At 36.4% G+C, this 19,966-nt stretch overlaps 1 protein-coding gene across 1 annotated transcript in view; it reads left to right on the top strand.

Moving 5' to 3' along the window:
* The window catches only part of homer3b (homer scaffold protein 3b), a 55,549-nt gene that overhangs the window by 15,282 nt on the left and 20,301 nt on the right, over window positions 1–19,966 (top strand). Inside the window, exons 2-4 of the mRNA XM_079845077.1 lie at window positions 7,874–8,030; window positions 10,096–10,227; window positions 15,953–16,060. Coding sequence (XP_079701203.1) covers window positions 7,874–8,030; window positions 10,096–10,227; window positions 15,953–16,060 — 397 coding nt within the window. The remainder of the gene's footprint in view (window positions 1–7,873; window positions 8,031–10,095; window positions 10,228–15,952; window positions 16,061–19,966) is intronic.

Raw genomic sequence — 19,966 nt, 5'->3', positions numbered from 1 at the left:
TTTTTATTTCTTAATAGGTATATAGACCCTATTTCTATAAATATATTTACTTGTTTTTCATGAATGTATTTTACAACAACGTGTAACATTTTACCAGATTTAGTGCTCCACTTATTCAATTTTATTTGTTCCCCATCCCCACTAAATTTTTTTTCTTTTTTCCACTAAATGTTTAGATTTTATGCAATTATTGTGCACTCGTGATTTTTCTAGAGTAACTGTTGCTGCTGAATTATCCACTAATCTAGGTTATCCACCATCTAGTTTATATTGGTATTTTTGTCATAGATTGTGATTTATGTATATATTTTTTAATATGTTGTTTTTCTTTATAATGAATTTGTCTGTATTTAGTATATTGTGTTTAACACGCAAAAGAGTGATTATCAGTTCAACACACTGAGGTATAGAAATTCTACATTGAATTTTTAAACAAAACTGTGCTGGTTTCGGCTGATACTCAGAATTTTTGTTATTCAATCGGATCAGAAAAATGGTAGCGGTGCATCCCTAATTTTACTCACCCCCATCTCATCCTAGATGTTCATGTATTTCTTTCTTCAGTCGAAAAATAAATTATTTGAGGAAAACAATCCAGGATTATTATTATTATTTTTTTAAATGGCTAGATAAGACCAGGAATAGGGTCTTATCTAGCCCTTTGAAACTGTCATGATTTGGACCTTCAACATTTTGTGGTTGCCATGGAAGTCTATGATGTGGAGACACATCCTGGAATGTTTTCCTCAAACTTAATCTCTTTTCTACTGAAGAAAGAAAGACAAAAACATCTTGGGTGAGTAAATCATCAGGAAATATTCATTTTGAAGTGAACTAATCCTTTAAGGTCCCCTTCAAATGCTTTGTTCCCGAATGAATCAGCCGTTTGAATGAATCGGTTGAATTTCAATGACTCACTCATTAACAGTGACTTGAATTTCACATTCAAAGTATCTTTTCATGTTTTAAATCATTTCTAATATCAATATTCAACGTTTTATGTTTTAAAAAAACATCAAAACATTATTTATGCAATTTGTAACTGCAGGTTATTAATTTGTCACCTCTGAGCTGCATTAAACAGTCTGTCTAAATGCGACTTCAGATGTAACTTCTGTGTTTCCCCTCCATTGCAAAGATGAATTTTGCTGATACAACAAACTTTGGTAACAGCCCTATTGTTTCTTATTATTATAATAAAATTGTATTAAATTTATGAAATTGATACAAAAGATGATACATGCATATAATTAGGTAAAACATTTTTTTGATAAAGGTAAAAATGCCCATAAAAGGCAAAAATCAATTGAAATGTATTGGAAAAAATAATTCCTGTCACTGCTGTGAACTGACCACCACACATGAACTGCATATGTGAGTGTTATGCAATGTAGACCTTACTTTAAATTCAAGCTTTAATAATAGGCTAATCATTGCAGGTTTTATCAGTCCAGTCTGTTACTTGTAACATAAACGTCTGCATTTTTCTTTTTAAAGGGCGTCTTCATCAACGGTATTCTATAAAAATGAAGACAATTTTTTTGCATCTGACATCCAAAGGCACAGCAAAAAATGTTCTCTTATTCTGTGGATTTTGGCCATTTTCCTCCACTTGTTATGCTATTTTTCTGCAGCCACTTATATGCGCACGCAGCTGCAAGTGATGTAACTGTGACGTCTGCTCCAAATTGGTCCAGCTAGAAGTTGAGTTGTGTTTTTGGAAAGCAATACTGAGAATTTGAGCTTGCATAGAGCTAGATGCTCACACACTAGCATGTATAATGTTTCAAGTCTTATGAATTCATAATTAGTAGAGTTCACACATACTTGCATATGTTTCTTATTCATTGTGTTCATGGATTTTGGAAACCAGGACCTCATAGAAAGAAAAAAAAAAGTAATGTTGCTTGTGATTTACAATGAAGAGGCACGCACACTACTGTTAAACATTATGGGGTCAGTAAGTATTTTTGGTAACACTTTGGTTTAGGGTCTAATTCTCACTATTAACTAGTTGCTTATTAGCATGCATATTATATTGGCTGTTTATTAGTACTTAAAAGCACATATTAATGCTTTATTTTGCTTGACCATTTTCATTTACATCCCTTAATCTTACCCAATACATAAACTTAACAACTACCTTACTAACTAATAAGCAGTAATTAGGAGTTTGAGGCAAAAGTCGCAGTTAATAATTAGTTAATTGTGAGAATTGGACCCTAATCTAAAGTATGACTGTATTTTTTTTAAAATAAAGAAATCAGTACTTTTATTTAGGCACATTAAATTGATCAAAAGTTGCATAAAGACATTTATATTTATTTATATATAGGATTTCTATTTCTATTTTTTTAAACTTTCCATTCATCAAAGAATCCTGAAGAAAAATGTATCATAGTTTCCACAAAATATCAAGCAGCACAATTGTTTTCAACATTGAAAATAATAAGAAATGCTTCTTGAGCTCAAATCAGCATATATTATGATTTCTGAAGGATCATGTGACAATGAAGACTGGAGTAATGAAAATTTAGCTGTCCTATCACAGGAATAAAATAGAAAACGGTTATTTTAAATTGTATAGGATTTCACAATATAACTGTTTGTTCTCAAATAAATGCAGTCTTGGTGACTATAAGAGCCTTCTTTCAAAATCAACTTTTGAATAGTAGGTAGAGATGCACCAATTGATCGGCCAGGGATCGGAATTGGACGATTTTCTGCATGATCGGCCCTGATCGGTGATCAGTCTCACGTGTCTCCGATTTTAAACAGCATACAGCCTTTAAATGTTTATGTATTATTTAGGGCTGCAGCTATCGATTCTTTTTGTAATCGGTTAATCTAGCACTTAATCGATCGATTAATCGGATACATTTTTTCCCCGTGTTTTTAAACAACCAAAACAAATAATGCATAACGAAAATGAAAAGCAATTTAATTTATTAATATGCACAACAGGTTTCATGCTGTAATCTAGCGCTGACATCAAAGTAAATATCTTTTACAGGGCTCCAGACTAACTTTTTTCACTAGGAGCACAGTGGCCCCCAACTGAAAATTTTAGGGGCACAACCAGAAATTTTAGGGGCGCACACCGTAAATCAACATGCTAACCAAATCTACTCATTTCCACTGTATTACTAATAGGAATCGGTATCGTTAAGGTTTTAATGGTATTACTACTCTTACCCATACTGCTTATCGATCCGGTATTTTAACAGTATTCTTAACGGTTCTTTTTATTATACTTTATTTATTTTTTTTATAAAAAAAAAAACATAATTAAGAACATAATTAACATGGCTTTATAATCTAAAAGTAAAATATCTATAGCAAAAGAAACCGCAAAGTTTGAACAAAAATATAAAACATCTATTTGTTAATGGACCAGTGTGCAGGCATTCGGAAGGTCTGCTAACATTAATATTACAGTAAAGAACAAACCTACAACGATATCTAATAAAGTAATGAAATGTAAAATAACACTGCATAGTTTTCACTGTATAAATTGATAGATTAATGCTTATAAAATCTAAAGTTATTAATTCAAGAGATGTGAATATTTTCTATTTGCCTTTTGTTCGATTCGAATTAATGGCTCAATCGTCAGCAGGTTTATTAGACGCTGCCCCTTTAAGACCGATCGAATGTAGAACTAATAATATCATATTCTCCTATTTCTCCAAACTATTTACGCCCATTTAAGATATAAACGGTTAAAATAACTACTCTCCAATCCGGTCATTTTGACACCGGCTATTTGTTGTTTATTTGATGGTTTAGACGCGCACACGAAGCCTAAAATATTAAGTGCAAGTCGGTCCATTTCGCAGCACACACACATAAGCCGCCTTGAAGTTGGAAACAGCGTCTCTTGCGCGGATTATTGTGCATTTAATAGCTCTTTGTTATCAAACACATCCCGCAGTTTAGCAACAGTAGAGACTGCAGTTTACAACAATCACTGAATCTGACGTTTAGTTTAGGTTTAGGGAGAAATGACAGCGCAAGGCTGTGAAGGGAAGGATGTCGCGCTCGACTGAACATGGCTATAGGAATAGTTTTACCTCATTCCATCTTTTTATAATTCTTGGAAGCCAAAATCGAAAATAAAATTAGATTAATATCACAGCACATCCCTAAAGTTTAAGCAGACTAAACAGTTGTGTAGTTCTCTTGGCCATCGTCACTCATTAAGCTGACTGTGGTGTTGTGTTCGCTGTAGCTCGCTCGCTTTCTCTCTCTTCTGGATTGCGAATAGCAAAAATGCATCACGGACAAATGGTTTAATATTATCTCATATAGAAACGGCTGGCAAAGATAGAATTAGCCAGACATAACGTCTATCAATTATAATTAGTAAGTGTATTTTCTTAATTTCTCCAGTATGACAGCAGGCAAATTTACTCGTCGGCGTCGTCGCACATGTGCGACTGGATGTAAAATTCAGTCGCACACTCTCAAATTTTAGTCGCAAAATGCGACCATTTAGTCGCACTCTGGAGCCCTGTTTTATGTAGATTTCTACACCTGCAGCATTTACCATTAGGCTACTAACAAATAATATATCATATGTGGTGAGCCTATTTGCTATGGTAACCTAGCAACCTGTGTGTGTGTGTGTGTGTGTGTGTGTGTGTGTGCGTGCGTGCGCGCGCGTGTGCGTGAGGCTTCATTGCAGTTTGGTACAGCAGAAATACATACATTCATTTTTAATAGAACGCTGCATTTGGCTTGCATCACTTGCATAGCGGTGCATTTAAGGTGAAGCATCCGTTCGAAAAATCGTGTCACAACATCACGTCCCGGTGTATACAGTACGCATGCTGAAATTATTGTTGCGTGGCTACATAACATGTGTGATGTGTGATATGTGATGCATTGGCGCGCGCGAGAGAGAGGAGTGTGTGTGTGTGTGTGTGTGTGTGTGTGTGTGTGTGTGTGTGTGTTAGTGTTACTGTTACTGATTTTCTACTATCAGTTCTGCACTGCTCTCCGCGCGCGATCTTCACGCGAAAAGAGGTCAGCCTTCAGGGCTCGCGCTCGTTGTCAAAGACGCGACACGGCTCAACTCTCCGTGTCACAGAAAAAAGCTGAGCACTGAACGGATAAGTTTTCCGTATTGTTGTTTTTGAATAGTGCACAACCGCTTCAATGTTCAAACTGGCAAGGCTTTAAAAGCATTTACTTGACAAACTTTATGAGGACGAAAGTGAAAGCGATCTGGCTTCGATCGGGGCTTGCGCGCGCCGCGTGTGTGTGTGTGTTTGTGGCAGCTATAAGAACGGTAATCAACTTACATAAACTGTGTAAAACATGCAGTTACTATAGTGATTCTAGGCATCTAGAATCTAAACTAAATTCAAAATGTATCATGCGCTATGGTGTGCTTCCTGAACATTGAACAGCGGTCCGTGTGAATCAGATCCTGCGCGTATAGTGCGCGTCATAGGAATTTAAAGCTACACTGTGTGATATTTTCCCCCATCTAGTGGTGAACTGGTATATGACCATCCAGTGAATTTTAGTTTCTGTTCTGTTCAATTCCGATTTCGTTTTAACTCCTACGGTGGCCGATTTAGTCCAAGATTAATATGGCTTCCAGTTCGACCTCGTCCACATTCGACACGGTGCCTGTGGGATATTCTGTGCGCAGTGGGATGGTTGGAACTCAACTGGCCTAATTATTCGGCTAGAAAGAACTGCAGCTAATCCAGAGTGAACTTTGATGATAGTAATGTTTATTCAGTCATCCAATTGCAAGGCATAAACAGGTTTGCATGGATATGTACATAAATGTGGTTTCTGTGAGAGAACAAATTAGGATGGTAAATATACATGATAATGACATGACAGAATATACAAAGTTAAGAACTGTATAACTATACTTATAAGTTACATTTGTATAATGTAACCGTAAACCAGAGCTTATTGTACCACATATAGGCGCTAAATGCAGCTGCATTAAAAGGAGCGGAGCTGCCGCTGCTAACAAGCGGTGTCCGGTTACAAAAGTGTGTGCGCAGGTTTAGCTCTGTATAACAAGTGTTAATATGCCGATCAGACCTGATACATATTTCCATCAACATACATTACAAGCAAATATTTTCTATAAACGAATAAACATTGTTAATAACTGAATGACTATTCAAATATAGGTGAGCATTACGCTATTGTATGTTGACACAAAAATACTTCTGAGGTAACATCAACTGAATTACATGATGACACACTCTGAAACACATCCACAATGACAATAACTATTATTACTTACGGAGTTATTAACGCACAGAAATACCACACAAGGAAAAACAGACTTTTGAGGAATAAACAAGCCAGGAAAACTCCGTATAACTCTGTTACTGGAGCTGCTGAGATGAAAACTCTCTGCGCATGCACCAGACAAGTCTGAACAAGTTGACGCGCACAGTGTTAAAACCGGTTAAAACGCCAAAGGCGAAGCTTGAATTTACGGGTATGTCCCTCTTTGGCTAATGTACTTTCAAGATGGAGGGGCAACATGGCGACCACCGTTAGATCCCATTACCTTATGTATTTTCAATGGCATATTATAAACTTACGAGAATACTTTATTACTTGAAAGAAGTAAATATACATTAATGAGCACATATATTTTTGAAAGAACTAAGTGTTTTTAGCTAAGAATAGACTAAAAAAGTTACACAGTGTAGCTTTAACGAGGCTTCGAGGCAGAATTTTTGCCTCGAGGAATTTTTGTAATCGAGTTAATCGAGTAACTCGATGAATCGTTTCAGCCCTAGTATTATTTACTTATAATGATTATCATCATAAATAATAAACCTAATACGTTTAATAATTTTTTTTAAATGAATAAATATATATTAAAAAATATACAAAACATTTAGCTGTGGTACCGAGTAGAGTACCGTAAAATTATGGTATTTGTACAGACTACTGGAATTTTGGTACCGTGACATCCCTAGCTGGCAACATTTATTACCCAATTACTGAACTATTATTTGGAGGAGTATTGTTCAGGTTTGTTCATTCACAGGATCTCTTGACTTTTGTAAGACAAGTAAAAAAGAGAAAAAGGTCCATTTATAATGTTTTGTTTCATAAAGCAACTGATTTTCAGTTATTTGTTATTTCTACTTCTTTCCAGGCACAGAACACTTATTTTTTGAGAGTTGTTTAAATGAGAAAAGATCCTGTTGTAATGTTTAATAATTTATTTTATAATAAAAAATACAATATTGCTTTGAAGAAAAAGTGGATTTTTATTTGTATATTATGCTGTCAATTATAGTTCTTAGAAAGAAAATCAGAATCTGCAAAAATCGGTATCGGCCAAGAAAATGCATCTCTAGTACTAGGGCATTCATATATCATATTACGTTTGGTTTTGACAGGGTGCAACGTAAAAATTGTTGGATTACTCTGGATTACATATTGGAGTAAGTAGTCCATTAGGAAACACTTCTAGGTTAGCAGACTCGAGTTTTATCCACTGTCACTCCATACTTTGTGTTTCGTTGCTATCAGTGTTGAACAGTCTGCAGTCTGAGCCATTCTCACAGGAAATATAGCTTTGATTAATCTCATGTTGATGTGATGAAAAGAGGATGTGGTGATGTGTCAGACAGTCCAGGCAGGGCCTTTCTCAGCCTATTTGCACGGCGGTGCCCCTTCATAATCAAATCTGGCCCACACTTGACCTTGCATTAGGTGCTTCTCAGTCTTGTCACAAGCGCTGCTATTTCTGTGATCACACTTCTTATATAATATCAACCTACATCAGCCCAAGAATAATGAAGGTATCCTAATGTAGAATTAAATAATGCAGAGTATGTTATGAATATATTGTTTGTTTTTTTCCTGAAAGGGAGCAGCCACTTTTCAGCATGAAGGCACACGTCTTCCAAATTGACCCGGACACTAAACGAAATTGGATTCCAGCCAGCAAACACGCCGTCACAGTCTCCTTCTTCTATGATGCTGGCAGGAGCGTGTATCGCATCATCAGCGTAGGGGGCACTAAGGTGAGAGACCTGGGCTACAGGTGATCCAACTCTGTTTTGTTGGTGCAATTTTAAAGTGCCCCTATTATGCTATTTTAAAGGTTCCTAATTTTGTTTTGGGAGGTCTCCAACAACAGGTTTACATGCAAAGGTCAAAAAACATTTAGTTTTCTCATAATATACATTGCACATCACCACATTGTTCAATGATTCTCAAACGACTTGTTGGATGAATCGGTCTCTCTAAATCCCTCCTTTCCGCAAATCTACTCTGCTCTGATTGGCCAGATGGCCCAGTCTGTTGTGATTGGTCTACCGCTTACAGTGCATGTCGGAAACAGTGCATGTTCTTCAGCTCTGTGCGGAGGCTTCCTAAAGCTCAGCAATTGTACACACTGTAAAGACAGTAACAGTGATGTCGGAACTGTATTAACTGTATCAATAACAGCGCATACATTAGCCGGGCACTAACGTGAATGACTGATGTAAGTGTAACATTAAACATTAAGCAAATCTTGCTCCATCCTTTATCTTTACTCAAAGTAGTTAGAACGACAGCATTAATGTACACAGTTTTAGGTAATGGTGGCCCACAGCTGATTAGCAGAAGTAGCCTATTTCAGTAAGACCGTAATAACGTGAGTTAGCTGGGTAGCCAGAGACCTACACAATATAAAACACAAAACTACACAGTAAAAAAAACAAAACAAAAACAAACGGTACGCATATTCGTACAGAACCGTTTCGGTACAGGGCTTTCGGTTTGGTACACGCGTGAACCGAACAGTTTCCGAATACAATGAGTTAACAGTCGGCTTGTTTTAAACGCGGAACACACTTCAATCCGAGTTCCCACACGAACATATTAAGTATTTAGTTCATTTGATCATGAAATTCAAACGATAAATGCCTTTTGATGCTCTTTAATGTGGCGTGACTGATCATTGATCACAGTTCAAGCACCCTCACGACGGGCGTGAACGCGACCGATCATCTCTTCATAAAGAATAAACATGAATGAACATCTTAAGGTATGTTGAGGATACATTAAAACTTACTGTCACGTGTCATATGTGATGTAATCGCTCCATCAGTGTTTCAACCACGGAAAGACCTCAATATAACTACTTGTAAACTAAACAATGTCATGTAGCATCACATTTACCTCAGAAGTTATTCAGTGTCCACAGAGTTTTATTTACTAGAGAAATCAACTTTCACTAAATATATGCACTATATTAGCCTACATGTTCATTATATTCTACTTAAGCATGAAAATGATGTCCTGATTATTTCATGTATGTTTAAATAAACCTGTCATGGAAATGACAGACACTGTATAAATGATTATATTTCAACAACGAATTGGAGAAACAAATATTTTATAATTAGATTTAGAAGTTATTGCAAAAACTGCCTAATGTGAAGTTTACATGTTTGCGTACTGATGATATTTTAGTGTTGATTATTATACCAAAAATAAATAGCAACTGAATTTAGGCTAATAGTTTGGGCTCTGTTGTTAACCTTTAATATTAATGTGCAAGTAAGGGCTCCCTATATAATTTACAGAAATATCTTCAATACACTTTTAGTTATAATTTAATTAATTTAAGGACAAACAATTTTTTCAGTAAAACACTGTTTAATAAAAATAAATAAAAAGCAATTTTGTAAAACTGCTTTACCGAACCCGTACCGAACCGTGACTTCAAAACCGAGGTACGTACCGAACCGTCAGTTTTGTGTACCGTTTCACCCCTAATATATATATATATCTCGCACACACACACAAATCAACAATTAATCATACATACGGGTTGTGATTCTGAGGATCAAGCTGGTCCAAATAAACTGAGTAATGACCCATCTTTCAAGAGCAAGCGTTTTGTGAATCCTGTGTTGAACTTCGAGAAGCAGTCGTCAGTAAAATTACGTGTTTATGGGCATGCAAATTGTTCGCGGGTGGACACAGGAAAGGGAATATTTGGGAAAAAAAAAAACCATTATACGGGCACTTTAAAAATGTAATTTGTCATTTTATATATATCAGGAAGTGCTATTTTTGATATTTGCTCTACTGCAGGCGATTATCAACAGCACCATCACACCTAATATGACCTTCACCAAAACATCACAGAAGTTTGGCCAGTGGGCGGACAGCAGGGCGAACACAGTGTATGGCCTTGGGTTTGCCACAGAGCAGCTGCTTCAGCAGGTAAATGCATGTTGTAAAAGTTAAAGGGATAGTTCACCCAAAAATGAAAATTAGCCCATGATTTACTCACCCTCAAGTTATCCTAGGTGTATGACATTCTTCTTTCAGACGAATACAATCAGAGTTCTATTAAAAAATGTCCTGGCTCTTCCAAGCTTTATAATGGCAGTGAATGGGTTTTGTTGAAGTCCGTTAAAGTGCATCTATCCATTATAAAAGTACTCCACACTGCTCCGTGGGGTTAATAAAGGCCTTCTGAAGCGAAGCAGTGCATTTGTATGAGGAAAAATAACCACATTGAAAGCTTTAAAAACTAAAATAACTAGCTTCCAGTCAGACAGCCTACAACTTACAGCAAAAGAATAGTGATGTGTCGTTCATTTTGAACAAATCTTTAATGACTCGGGAACAACAAGTTTCTCAGAGAGCGATCTGTTCATTTTGTGTTGCATATGCGTAACATGCAATCGGTTCTGTACAGGATCTTCTCTGTTTCTGCAGTCAGCCTATGGGGCTGTGATTTAGAGCTTAGATCGGGCCCAAAAAATCAAGCCCAACCCTACTCGAGCACATGCACGTTGTGTCCGAGCCTGGCCCGGCCCGGCCCGACACATTAACTGTAATTATGAGAGCCCGATTTAAACCAGACCATTTTTAAATACGTAGTTAACTACAATTCCGAGTAGTTTGAACTTCAGAAATCTGTTTAGAATTATCTTAAAGGGACAGTTCACCCTGAAATGAAAATAAAGCCATCTTTTACTCACCCTGCAGTTGTTCCAATGCCCTATGTCCTTCTATCTTTTTCAGACCTCAAAAGCAGAAATAAAAAAAAAAAACGTCCTGCACACGCTTCACCATTTAATGGCAGTGAATGGCGAAAACTTTACGAAAAGGATACAAAAGTATCACGCAAAGATACAGTAAGATGCGCGCCATATATGGAAAGCGTTCAGGAGGTATACTATAAGGTTTTTCGAGAAAGAAACCTTATTATTCAGTCAAAATACTGAGCTCTGCCTTTACTCTGTGCACGTTCCTGTGAGTGCATGCGAGTCGTCAGCAGTCAATGCGACAAATACGTGTGACCAATATGCATTTGTTTGATCTGCTGACGGAAACTTTTGCCTTCAGACGAATCTTCCATCCTAACAACAAATTCGCAGAACATATCTATGTATCTATTAAGCATACTGGTAGCTGGATAATACATTATGCCATGGCTCTCTGGAATACTTAACTCTGATTGGTCAATCACTCACAGCATTTGGATCAAATATTCCAGGCTAAAGTCATTAAGCTGAGCTCTAATTCCTACTTATAACAGGTAATAATTAAAAATTGTCCCTCAAATTGCAAAAAGATACAAATAAAATGTTACACTTTACAATGAGATTCCATATGTTAACTGCATTTGTTAACATTTAAAGGGATAGTTCACCCACAAATGAAAATTAGCCCATGATTTACTCACCCTCAAGTCATCCTAGGTGTATATGACATTCTTCTTTTAGATAAATATATATGTATGAGTGCGTGCGTGCGAGGTGTCAGCAGCCGCTCATGCACTGTTGACTATAGTAAGCATGAGCGGCTGCTGACACCTCGCACGCACGCACTCATGGCATAATGTATTATCCAGCTACCAGTATGCTTCATAGATAAATAGATATGTTCTGCGAATTTGTTGTTAGGATGGAAGATTCGTCTGAAGGCAAAAGTTTCCGTCAGCAGATCAAACAAATGCATATTGGTCACACGTATTTGTCGCATTGACCAACATAAAGCTTGTATGGTTTGGAAGTGACTTCTGTGTGTCTTCAGGTCTCTTATGACATTTTAAAGGAGTGCTTAAATGATCAGAGAGCTGTAAAGGAAGCTAAAGCCAAGTTTTCTTTTTTCTCGACACAAAGTTTTGTTCAATGATTTAAACCAAAAATACTGTTCAAGACGTTACCCAAGAGATCTGTGCAACATTTTTAAACCCCTATACTCATATAGAGTACATTTAAATGTGGAATTGTACCTACTACTCTTAATCAACCATGAATTCCTCCCCTAACCAGCTCTTTGACTCACTTTGAACCAGTTACACCAGAACAACTAGCAGATGTCTCCAAGATTAAGTGCTCCAGCAATGAGCTGGATATTTTTTCTCCACGGCTTTTTAAATAAGTTTTTATGACTATCACTTACAGTGTGACAGCTATAATTAACATCTCATTAGCAAGTGGAGTTGTTCCAAGCAGTTTTGTTAAAAAAACACCTTTTCTTTTATCCAGCAATACATGACAACTACAGGCCGATCTCCAAACTGCCTTTTATGTCAAAGATCTTGGAGCGAGTTGTTGATTCGCAGCTCTACTCCTATCTAAATACATTAAATATTTTAGATACATTTCAGTCTATACAATTGACCATAATATTTTTCTAAATTGTTTAGAATGTATGGTGGGCATCCATGGGATGACCCTCCAGTGGTTTTCCTTATATATCTGGGGTGTCCAGACTCGGTCCTGGAGGGCCGCTGTCCTGCAGAGTTTAGCCCCAGCTCGCCTCAACACACCGGTTGGAAGTTTCTAGTATGGCTAGTAAGGCCTTGATTAGCTGGTCAGTTGTTTTATTGGGGTTGGAGCTAAACTCTGCAGGACAGTGGCCCTCCAGGGCAGGATTGGACACCCCTGTCCTATATAAAAGAGAGGACATTTTCTGTTCATAAGTTTTCTTCTACATCAGCTCAGCTACAATGTGGTGCCCCTCAAGGGTCAATTTTAGGATTCTTGTCATTTTCATAGTACATGCTTACCCTGAGCTTTATTTTTCATAAATACAGCATATCTTATCATTGTCGTTGAACGTACAAGATCATGTGAGGAATCTTGAGTGATTTTTGATTCATCTTTACTTTTCAATGAGCAGATCAGTGCTATTGTCAAGAGTAGTTTTTACCACCTGAGATCAATTGCTAAAATAAAGCATTTTCTTTCCCATACTGACTTGGAAATTGGGATCCAGTCACTTATTTTTTCAAGGTTACATTATTGCAACTCATTGTATATTGGTCTGCCCCAAACTGCGTTATCCCGTCTACAGCTTGTCTAAAACGCAGTAGCCAGGCGGTTAACAGTGTTAAGAAAGAGGGATCACATTTCCCCAGTTTTTGCATCCCTACACTGTCTCCAAGTGAAAATCAGGGTTGATTTAAATTTTTTTTAAATTCTGATTTTTGTTTACAAGGCATTATTTGGCCTTGCGCCCCAATATATTAGTGACCTTTTAGACCCTTACTCTCTGACCAGAGCACTCAGGTCTTGTGACCAACTGCTTTTAAAGGTTCCCTGTTGCCGTTCTAGATCTAAGGGTGACCCTGCCTTTTCTGTGATGGGTCCTAAATTATGGAATAGTCTTCCTTTCCATGTGATGTCATCATCTTCGCGAACCGTTTTTAAATCTTCTTTAAAAACTGGCTTTTGAATTGATTACCTAATAGGTTTTGAAGCTGATGAAATATATGATGTTGTATTTAAATGTTTTGATTTGTTTTATATTTAGTAGTGAATTATTATTTTATTATTTTACTTTATTTTATTTCTTGCTTGATCTGTAAAGCGCTCTGGGTCGACTTCTGTTGTTTTTAAGTGTGCTATAGAAATAAAGGTTAACTTGACTTGACTAATGTTCGCTAATGACCTTACCTAGACCTCTGACCTAGAGGTGCTAAACCACTTAGTAGCTTAGAGTCAGTTAACCACTTAGCTTTTGAGCTAACTGAAAAAAAAAAACAATTATGAATATTCAATTTGACCATTATTAGTGTACTTTCTTATTGATTATGTAACATAAGTGACAATTTAAAAGAGAACATTTTGGGGTCCACTGCATGTCGTGCCTTTAAGCAGCATCTGTATTCAATTAATATTTGCCAAAATTATCGAATTGAATGCACTGACACTATTGGATGAGAACTGAACTGATCTGGATGATGACATCACTGTTTTCTCCAGAGCTGCTTTATCCTCCTGGGACCCAGGAATAGACTTTTGTCCTTTGTAGTGGACATTATATTTTAGTGAATATCTCAGACACCGTACATGTCACAGTTTTAAGTCTGGAGGTCCTGTAAAGAGCACATTCAGGGCTTATACCAAAGATATGACCACAAATTCTCCTTGGTCTTTTTATACATGACGGACATTAATTTAGCACTCTTATGGAAATATGATAATATTTTGTATCATCATTTAAGTCTGACTAATGTTCAAATTGTTTGCCATAAATCAACATCTGTTATGGAGTTTCTAATCAAAATATTACTTTCTGTTACAAAAAAGGGCATTGATTTCATTCATGTCCACAGTAGACACCAGGACTTAAATCATGTTTATCAGGCATTTTGGGAGACACAACAACTGAATAGGGAAATAAATTATATATCAATATTACTATGAAATTTGATGTTATGTTGCCAATTATTGCTCCCATTATTATACTTCTTTTTTCATTATAAGTTGCCACAAGAACACATTAATATGCAAATTAAATACATTGGATAGATGCATTGTATTGAATGGGACTACCCATTTATGGCCATTTTACCCACATATTGCATAAAGTAAAAGGGTATATCAATTCATTCCATTATATCTTATGTTAGACTTTCAGGAAATGAACGAGCTGGTGCAGCTGCAAAGGAAGCTTTTAATCAGGAAGTACATGAAAGTCAAATTCCTCCCTCAGATATTATATTATTAATCGTTATATATTAAATAAGTGGCAAGAAGAGTGGGATACGTGCAAGAGTAATAAGCTATATGAAATCCATCAAGAAATCTCAAAAAGACTTTAAATTTCTTTTAAAACTAGATTTGATCAAGTGGTCTTCACCAGTTTCACTCATGCTTTTTTGTGAAGACCCAACTCATGTTTTGCAAGACTCCTCTTTCTATCAAACATATTTTATTGGATTGTTCTGTGTTTAATACAAGTAGAATGCTCTTTTATGACGTGAGTTCACTCATTTATTAGTAGGATTATGCCTGAAAAGGTATTGGATTTTTTTATCATATGTTAATTTGAAAAATCTTATATAATAGGATTTGCTGTGTGTTTTCTTGGTTTTATGGTATTTGTGATATTTGTATTTTTGTAGAATGAATATAGCCTTAGATTAAATAAATCTGATTCTGAATCTGAATCCATTATATCTTTCATAACAGTTGAGAATCATCTTTATACAAATTTTGTTAAAAAAATCCTGAAACCTAAAAATGTATTTGTGAAATGAAGAAAAAAACAAAAAAACATTGTTTTTGCCTATACATCTCCTTAGTTTTTAGAAAAACTTTTTTTCCAAAAATGAAGTTTTTTTTCTTCTTTTTTTTTTACAAATTTGTTTCTTATGCTCTAAACAATGTAATGATGTAAAAAAAAAAATTCTAAATTCAAAAAACTTTTTTGGGGGGTTCCCCGTAACTTCTCCTTATAGCTGAATTGAACTGAATTAAATTCTGTTTGCATCACTGAATCACTGTTTTCCTATTTACCAATGTAAAGCTGCTGTGAAACAATCTGTATTGTATAAAATGTATTTATTATAAGGAAAGGTGACGACTTTACTTCACAATATAGCTTGGCATCTTGTAACGTATTGCTATATATTGCTAAAGATTTGCTCAAAAATGTTACTATAAAGCTTTTAATCATGTCACTGTAATTGTCTGTGCAGTTCTCAGAGCAGTTTAAAGATTTAAAGGAGGCTGCACGACTCGTCCGGGATAAATCACAGGAGAAGTTTGAGCTGTTGAGTCCTGCCCTAAACATCTCTGCTCCACAGGTAAACACAACTTGTCTATAACTTGAGTTAATCTTGAACCTTTCAGAAGTGTGACTGAAAATGACACAGTAGCATAACGTAATGATTCAAATTTAGACCTCTAATAACTCATGTCATCCTTTCTCAGCTGCTCGATTTAGAGATAACATGCCAGAGTATTTCATTCCATCCTATTAACCATACTAACAATAGCACAGAGGATGGACTGGCCTTTAGTGATATGATACCCAATGCAGCCATCGTTACACATGGTACAGTGTATCAAAATGTCAATATCAGTCACAGAAGTGTTTCACTGTGTTTATTGTTTTTTAAAATTCTTAGGAATTGCTATTCACAAAGCATGTCCTCACATGCCAGGAGGTGACACAGACACGTGTAGCCCGTGTGGAGTTGTGTAACTGTGCGGTCACCCGGAGAATTCAAATGCCTTGTTCATTTTGCTTTACAGTTCGCTGACCTTTTTTCATTCACCATTTGTGACGCACTCAGCCCTTGATTACCATGCCCATTACAGTCCATTAAAGCGGCCTGAGAGTATATCGAAGTCTACTTACAGATATGATTAGAATATATATATATAGGTTTATATAATATGTATTCTTTGATTAAACCGCTCAATCCAGTTTGACTTGCTTGCCACAAGAGCCGTGCGGTTAATTTAGTCAAGAACATGATCAGGTAATATTTCACACCCAAAATCAAAAGTAGTAAACTTAAAAGTTGTCCACTTCTAATGTTATCAAGATTTTTACCTCAAAAAAACACTAAGCTATTTTCTATCCTGTTTTTGACCCTCTCTTTCGAACACTTGAAATACTTGTTACCACAGTTATAATTAACAAAGAATGACTTGCAGTGTTTCGTGTAAATGGAATTATGAATGAATGTACCATCGTTTGTCACACTGTCGTTCTTATAGGCCATTCATGGTTCATCCTTTTCGATAAAGTTCAAAACATACATTGTCATTGGCAGTGTCGTGTTTTAAATAACATGAAATGTGCTGTAATGTCTAAGCAAATGGCTTAGATCAATAACAAAAGCAGCGTTCTCTATGTGCTTTCTTCAGTATCTGTATCCAATTCAACGTATTAACCCCATAAATGCCAAAGCAAAGGAAAGAACAGCGTATTACAACTATTCAGTTTGACTGTGGCACTACAGTATAAATACTCCGTACATATCAACCGATCTGTACAAGCTACAACGTGCTCGTTACTATCGTGCCTGTAAAGCGAGGTCACGGGTTGCGTCTCAATCAGCTCCCTAGTGCAGTAGTCAGGGAGTCATCCACATTCATGTACACGATATACTGATTCACTTTCCTAGGGAGCTGATTGAGACACACCCACAGTATATGGTTTCAGCGTCCCTGCTGTTTAAAACGTGTTTCACGATTCGTTTAACATTTCAACCGACCAGAATCCTCACACATTTGTATTGATTTTCAACCGGCTCCGAGTGAATCGTTACATCCCTAGTAAAATGTAAGGATGGCAATGCAAAGACATGGCACTTGAAAACGTCTTGTAATTCTCAGAGGCATCTCAATGGTTTTGTTGCTGGAGTAATCCTGTGTTTGCGTCTGTCTCGAATCTATTACTACATGACATGCATGAATGGGTGGGCGGGGCTAAAGAGGCAATGATGTAGAACTAGCTGTTGATCTTCTTCAGCAGAGACGGTCTTTTGTCGCATTATGGCGCAATAATGTGGCAAAATACGAAACGAGCCGTTTTCTGAGCTTGGTTTTAATAAAAGCTGTTTTTGGACTAACTATGAAGTTTTGAGTTTTAAAGTTAGGCAAGCCTGTACATAGAAAAAGTCTTAGATCTTTTAGTTCAGCTCATGAAAAATGGGGGCAAAAACAAAAGTGTTGTGTTTATAATTTTGTTCAGTGTATATATACTTAGCCGAGTGTATATCAACACCACACACTGAACAAAATTAACTGAGCATTGCTTGTTAATTGGTTGACGTAAATTGGTATTATCTAATTGTGTACTTAATTTTAACAGATGACAGATGATGCGTACATACACAGTTATGCATATACCCTATCCCAACCCCTCTTTCTCACTATAATTTTTTGTTAAATAAAAAAAAGCATATTACAATATTTTTATACAGAAAAAAATAACCAAAATTTTTTTATTTGGGGGACAAATATGCTTAATTTTCATTAAAAGAATCTGAATATCCAAAATATATTAATAGTATTGCCGTATGCTTTGTGTTTTGTGCCTACAGTATTCTGTAGTGGTTTAATGGCCATGACAGGCTTTTCATCCCATAAGCTCTTTTGCGTTCAAAAGTGCCTCTGTAGAGCGTATGAAACAGGCCGCCGACTGAGAGCTATTCATTATTTAATCAAACCTGAGTGTTTAGAGTTCAAAACAGCAACAGTGTGCGCTGAATAATGCTGCCCTTATTAATTAATAAAGTGTTGTTTTGGGGTGCTGCATTAGACCAGGGGTGATGGGGTGAAAAATGGAAGTGTATAAATAAGTCAAACAGAAAGATGTGCTCTTTGATCACTGAATCTATATGTGTGTGCTTCTAAAAGCTTTCTGGCCGAATCCAGTATTCTGTTTATATAACGGCTATTTTCTCAGCCTAACATTAATGAACATCTCTCGTACGTCAAAAACATGTTTTTGAATCTTTTGCAAGAAAGTGTGTGTGCTTGCCCGTGCAAAACTTGCCACACTTGGTTTTGCTTAAACTCCTAAGTATGATTGTTAATAGTAAGCACCATCATTCTAAATTCAGCCCACTTACTAAATGATATGGTAATCAATGAAATGCTTCTATATTCTTTCTCTCCATGTCTCCTCTGTGGTGATGGGCTTGCCTCTCTCTCTCTCTCAGCTGTCTCAGGTAAGCTGTCAAACTACCATCTGCATCTGTTTCCGCATACAATGACACACCTATGTCCCCTGTGCAGCTGACACCACCGCACATTCATTCCGCTCTTATGACAGAGGTCCTTCCTTAGGAAACCTGGCCATGCAAGATGACTTATGGTGCGTTCAAGTCATGTCGAAAATATCGTATTTACGAGTTGAACACTCATGCCAACTCGTAAATACTGGAATGCCAACCAAAATGTTGTTAATATGAGTGGGAAGCTTGGGATTTTTTATTCGGAATACCACAATACTTAAAGGTATTTAGCAGTCATTGTCAGGCTTTTCTATTTACAATGAAGTAAGCTAATCGCTTGAACAAAATATGATGGCATTGTAATGTAACTGTATTATATGTCATGATAAAGTTTATAGTGGCTTCATAAAATAAAAACATAAAAAAGTAAAACACACCTAATGCACATTCATTGTTCTTCATTTTCTAGAATTAAAAACCTTGCTGTATTTTTGTGTAGTTAATTAAGAGAAGGCACACCACCATCTTTCTCCGACAAAAGTGACTTGAACGCACCTGATGTCGTAAGCAGGACTTCCCACCTCGTAAATACAAACTTTTCAAGATCTCATAGCATCACAATTGGAGTTGTATGGCTTTTAGTGCATGTGTGTCAGCTTTTGGGGCCATCTATATGCAAATGCAACTTAAAAGTTGACGAAATGATCTTTTTCAAATTTAAAATTAAGATGTCATCTTAGGTTTTCAACATGGCGGCACGTTGATCGCACGCGTTTATTTGAGCTCTTACAACATTCGGCAATTTCATTCTTAAACAGCCCGATATCGTTCTGAAACTGAACAAATACAAATAAGTCACTGCAAACAACACTACGACAAAATTATATTGCGTACAACAAAGAAAAACATGGAAATCTTAATGACATCATTTTGAACTCAGGGGTGTGTCCAGATTTGTCCAAGCAAATGCTGTCTAGAATAATAAAGTCCCCTCCCACTCAGTGTTGTTATTGTTTT

This window comes from Gobio gobio, assembly GCF_949357685.1.
Source record: "Gobio gobio genome assembly, chromosome: 19".
Classification (NCBI taxonomy): Eukaryota; Metazoa; Chordata; class Actinopteri; order Cypriniformes; family Gobionidae; genus Gobio; species Gobio gobio.
This window is presented reverse-complemented; position numbering and strand designations above follow the sequence as displayed.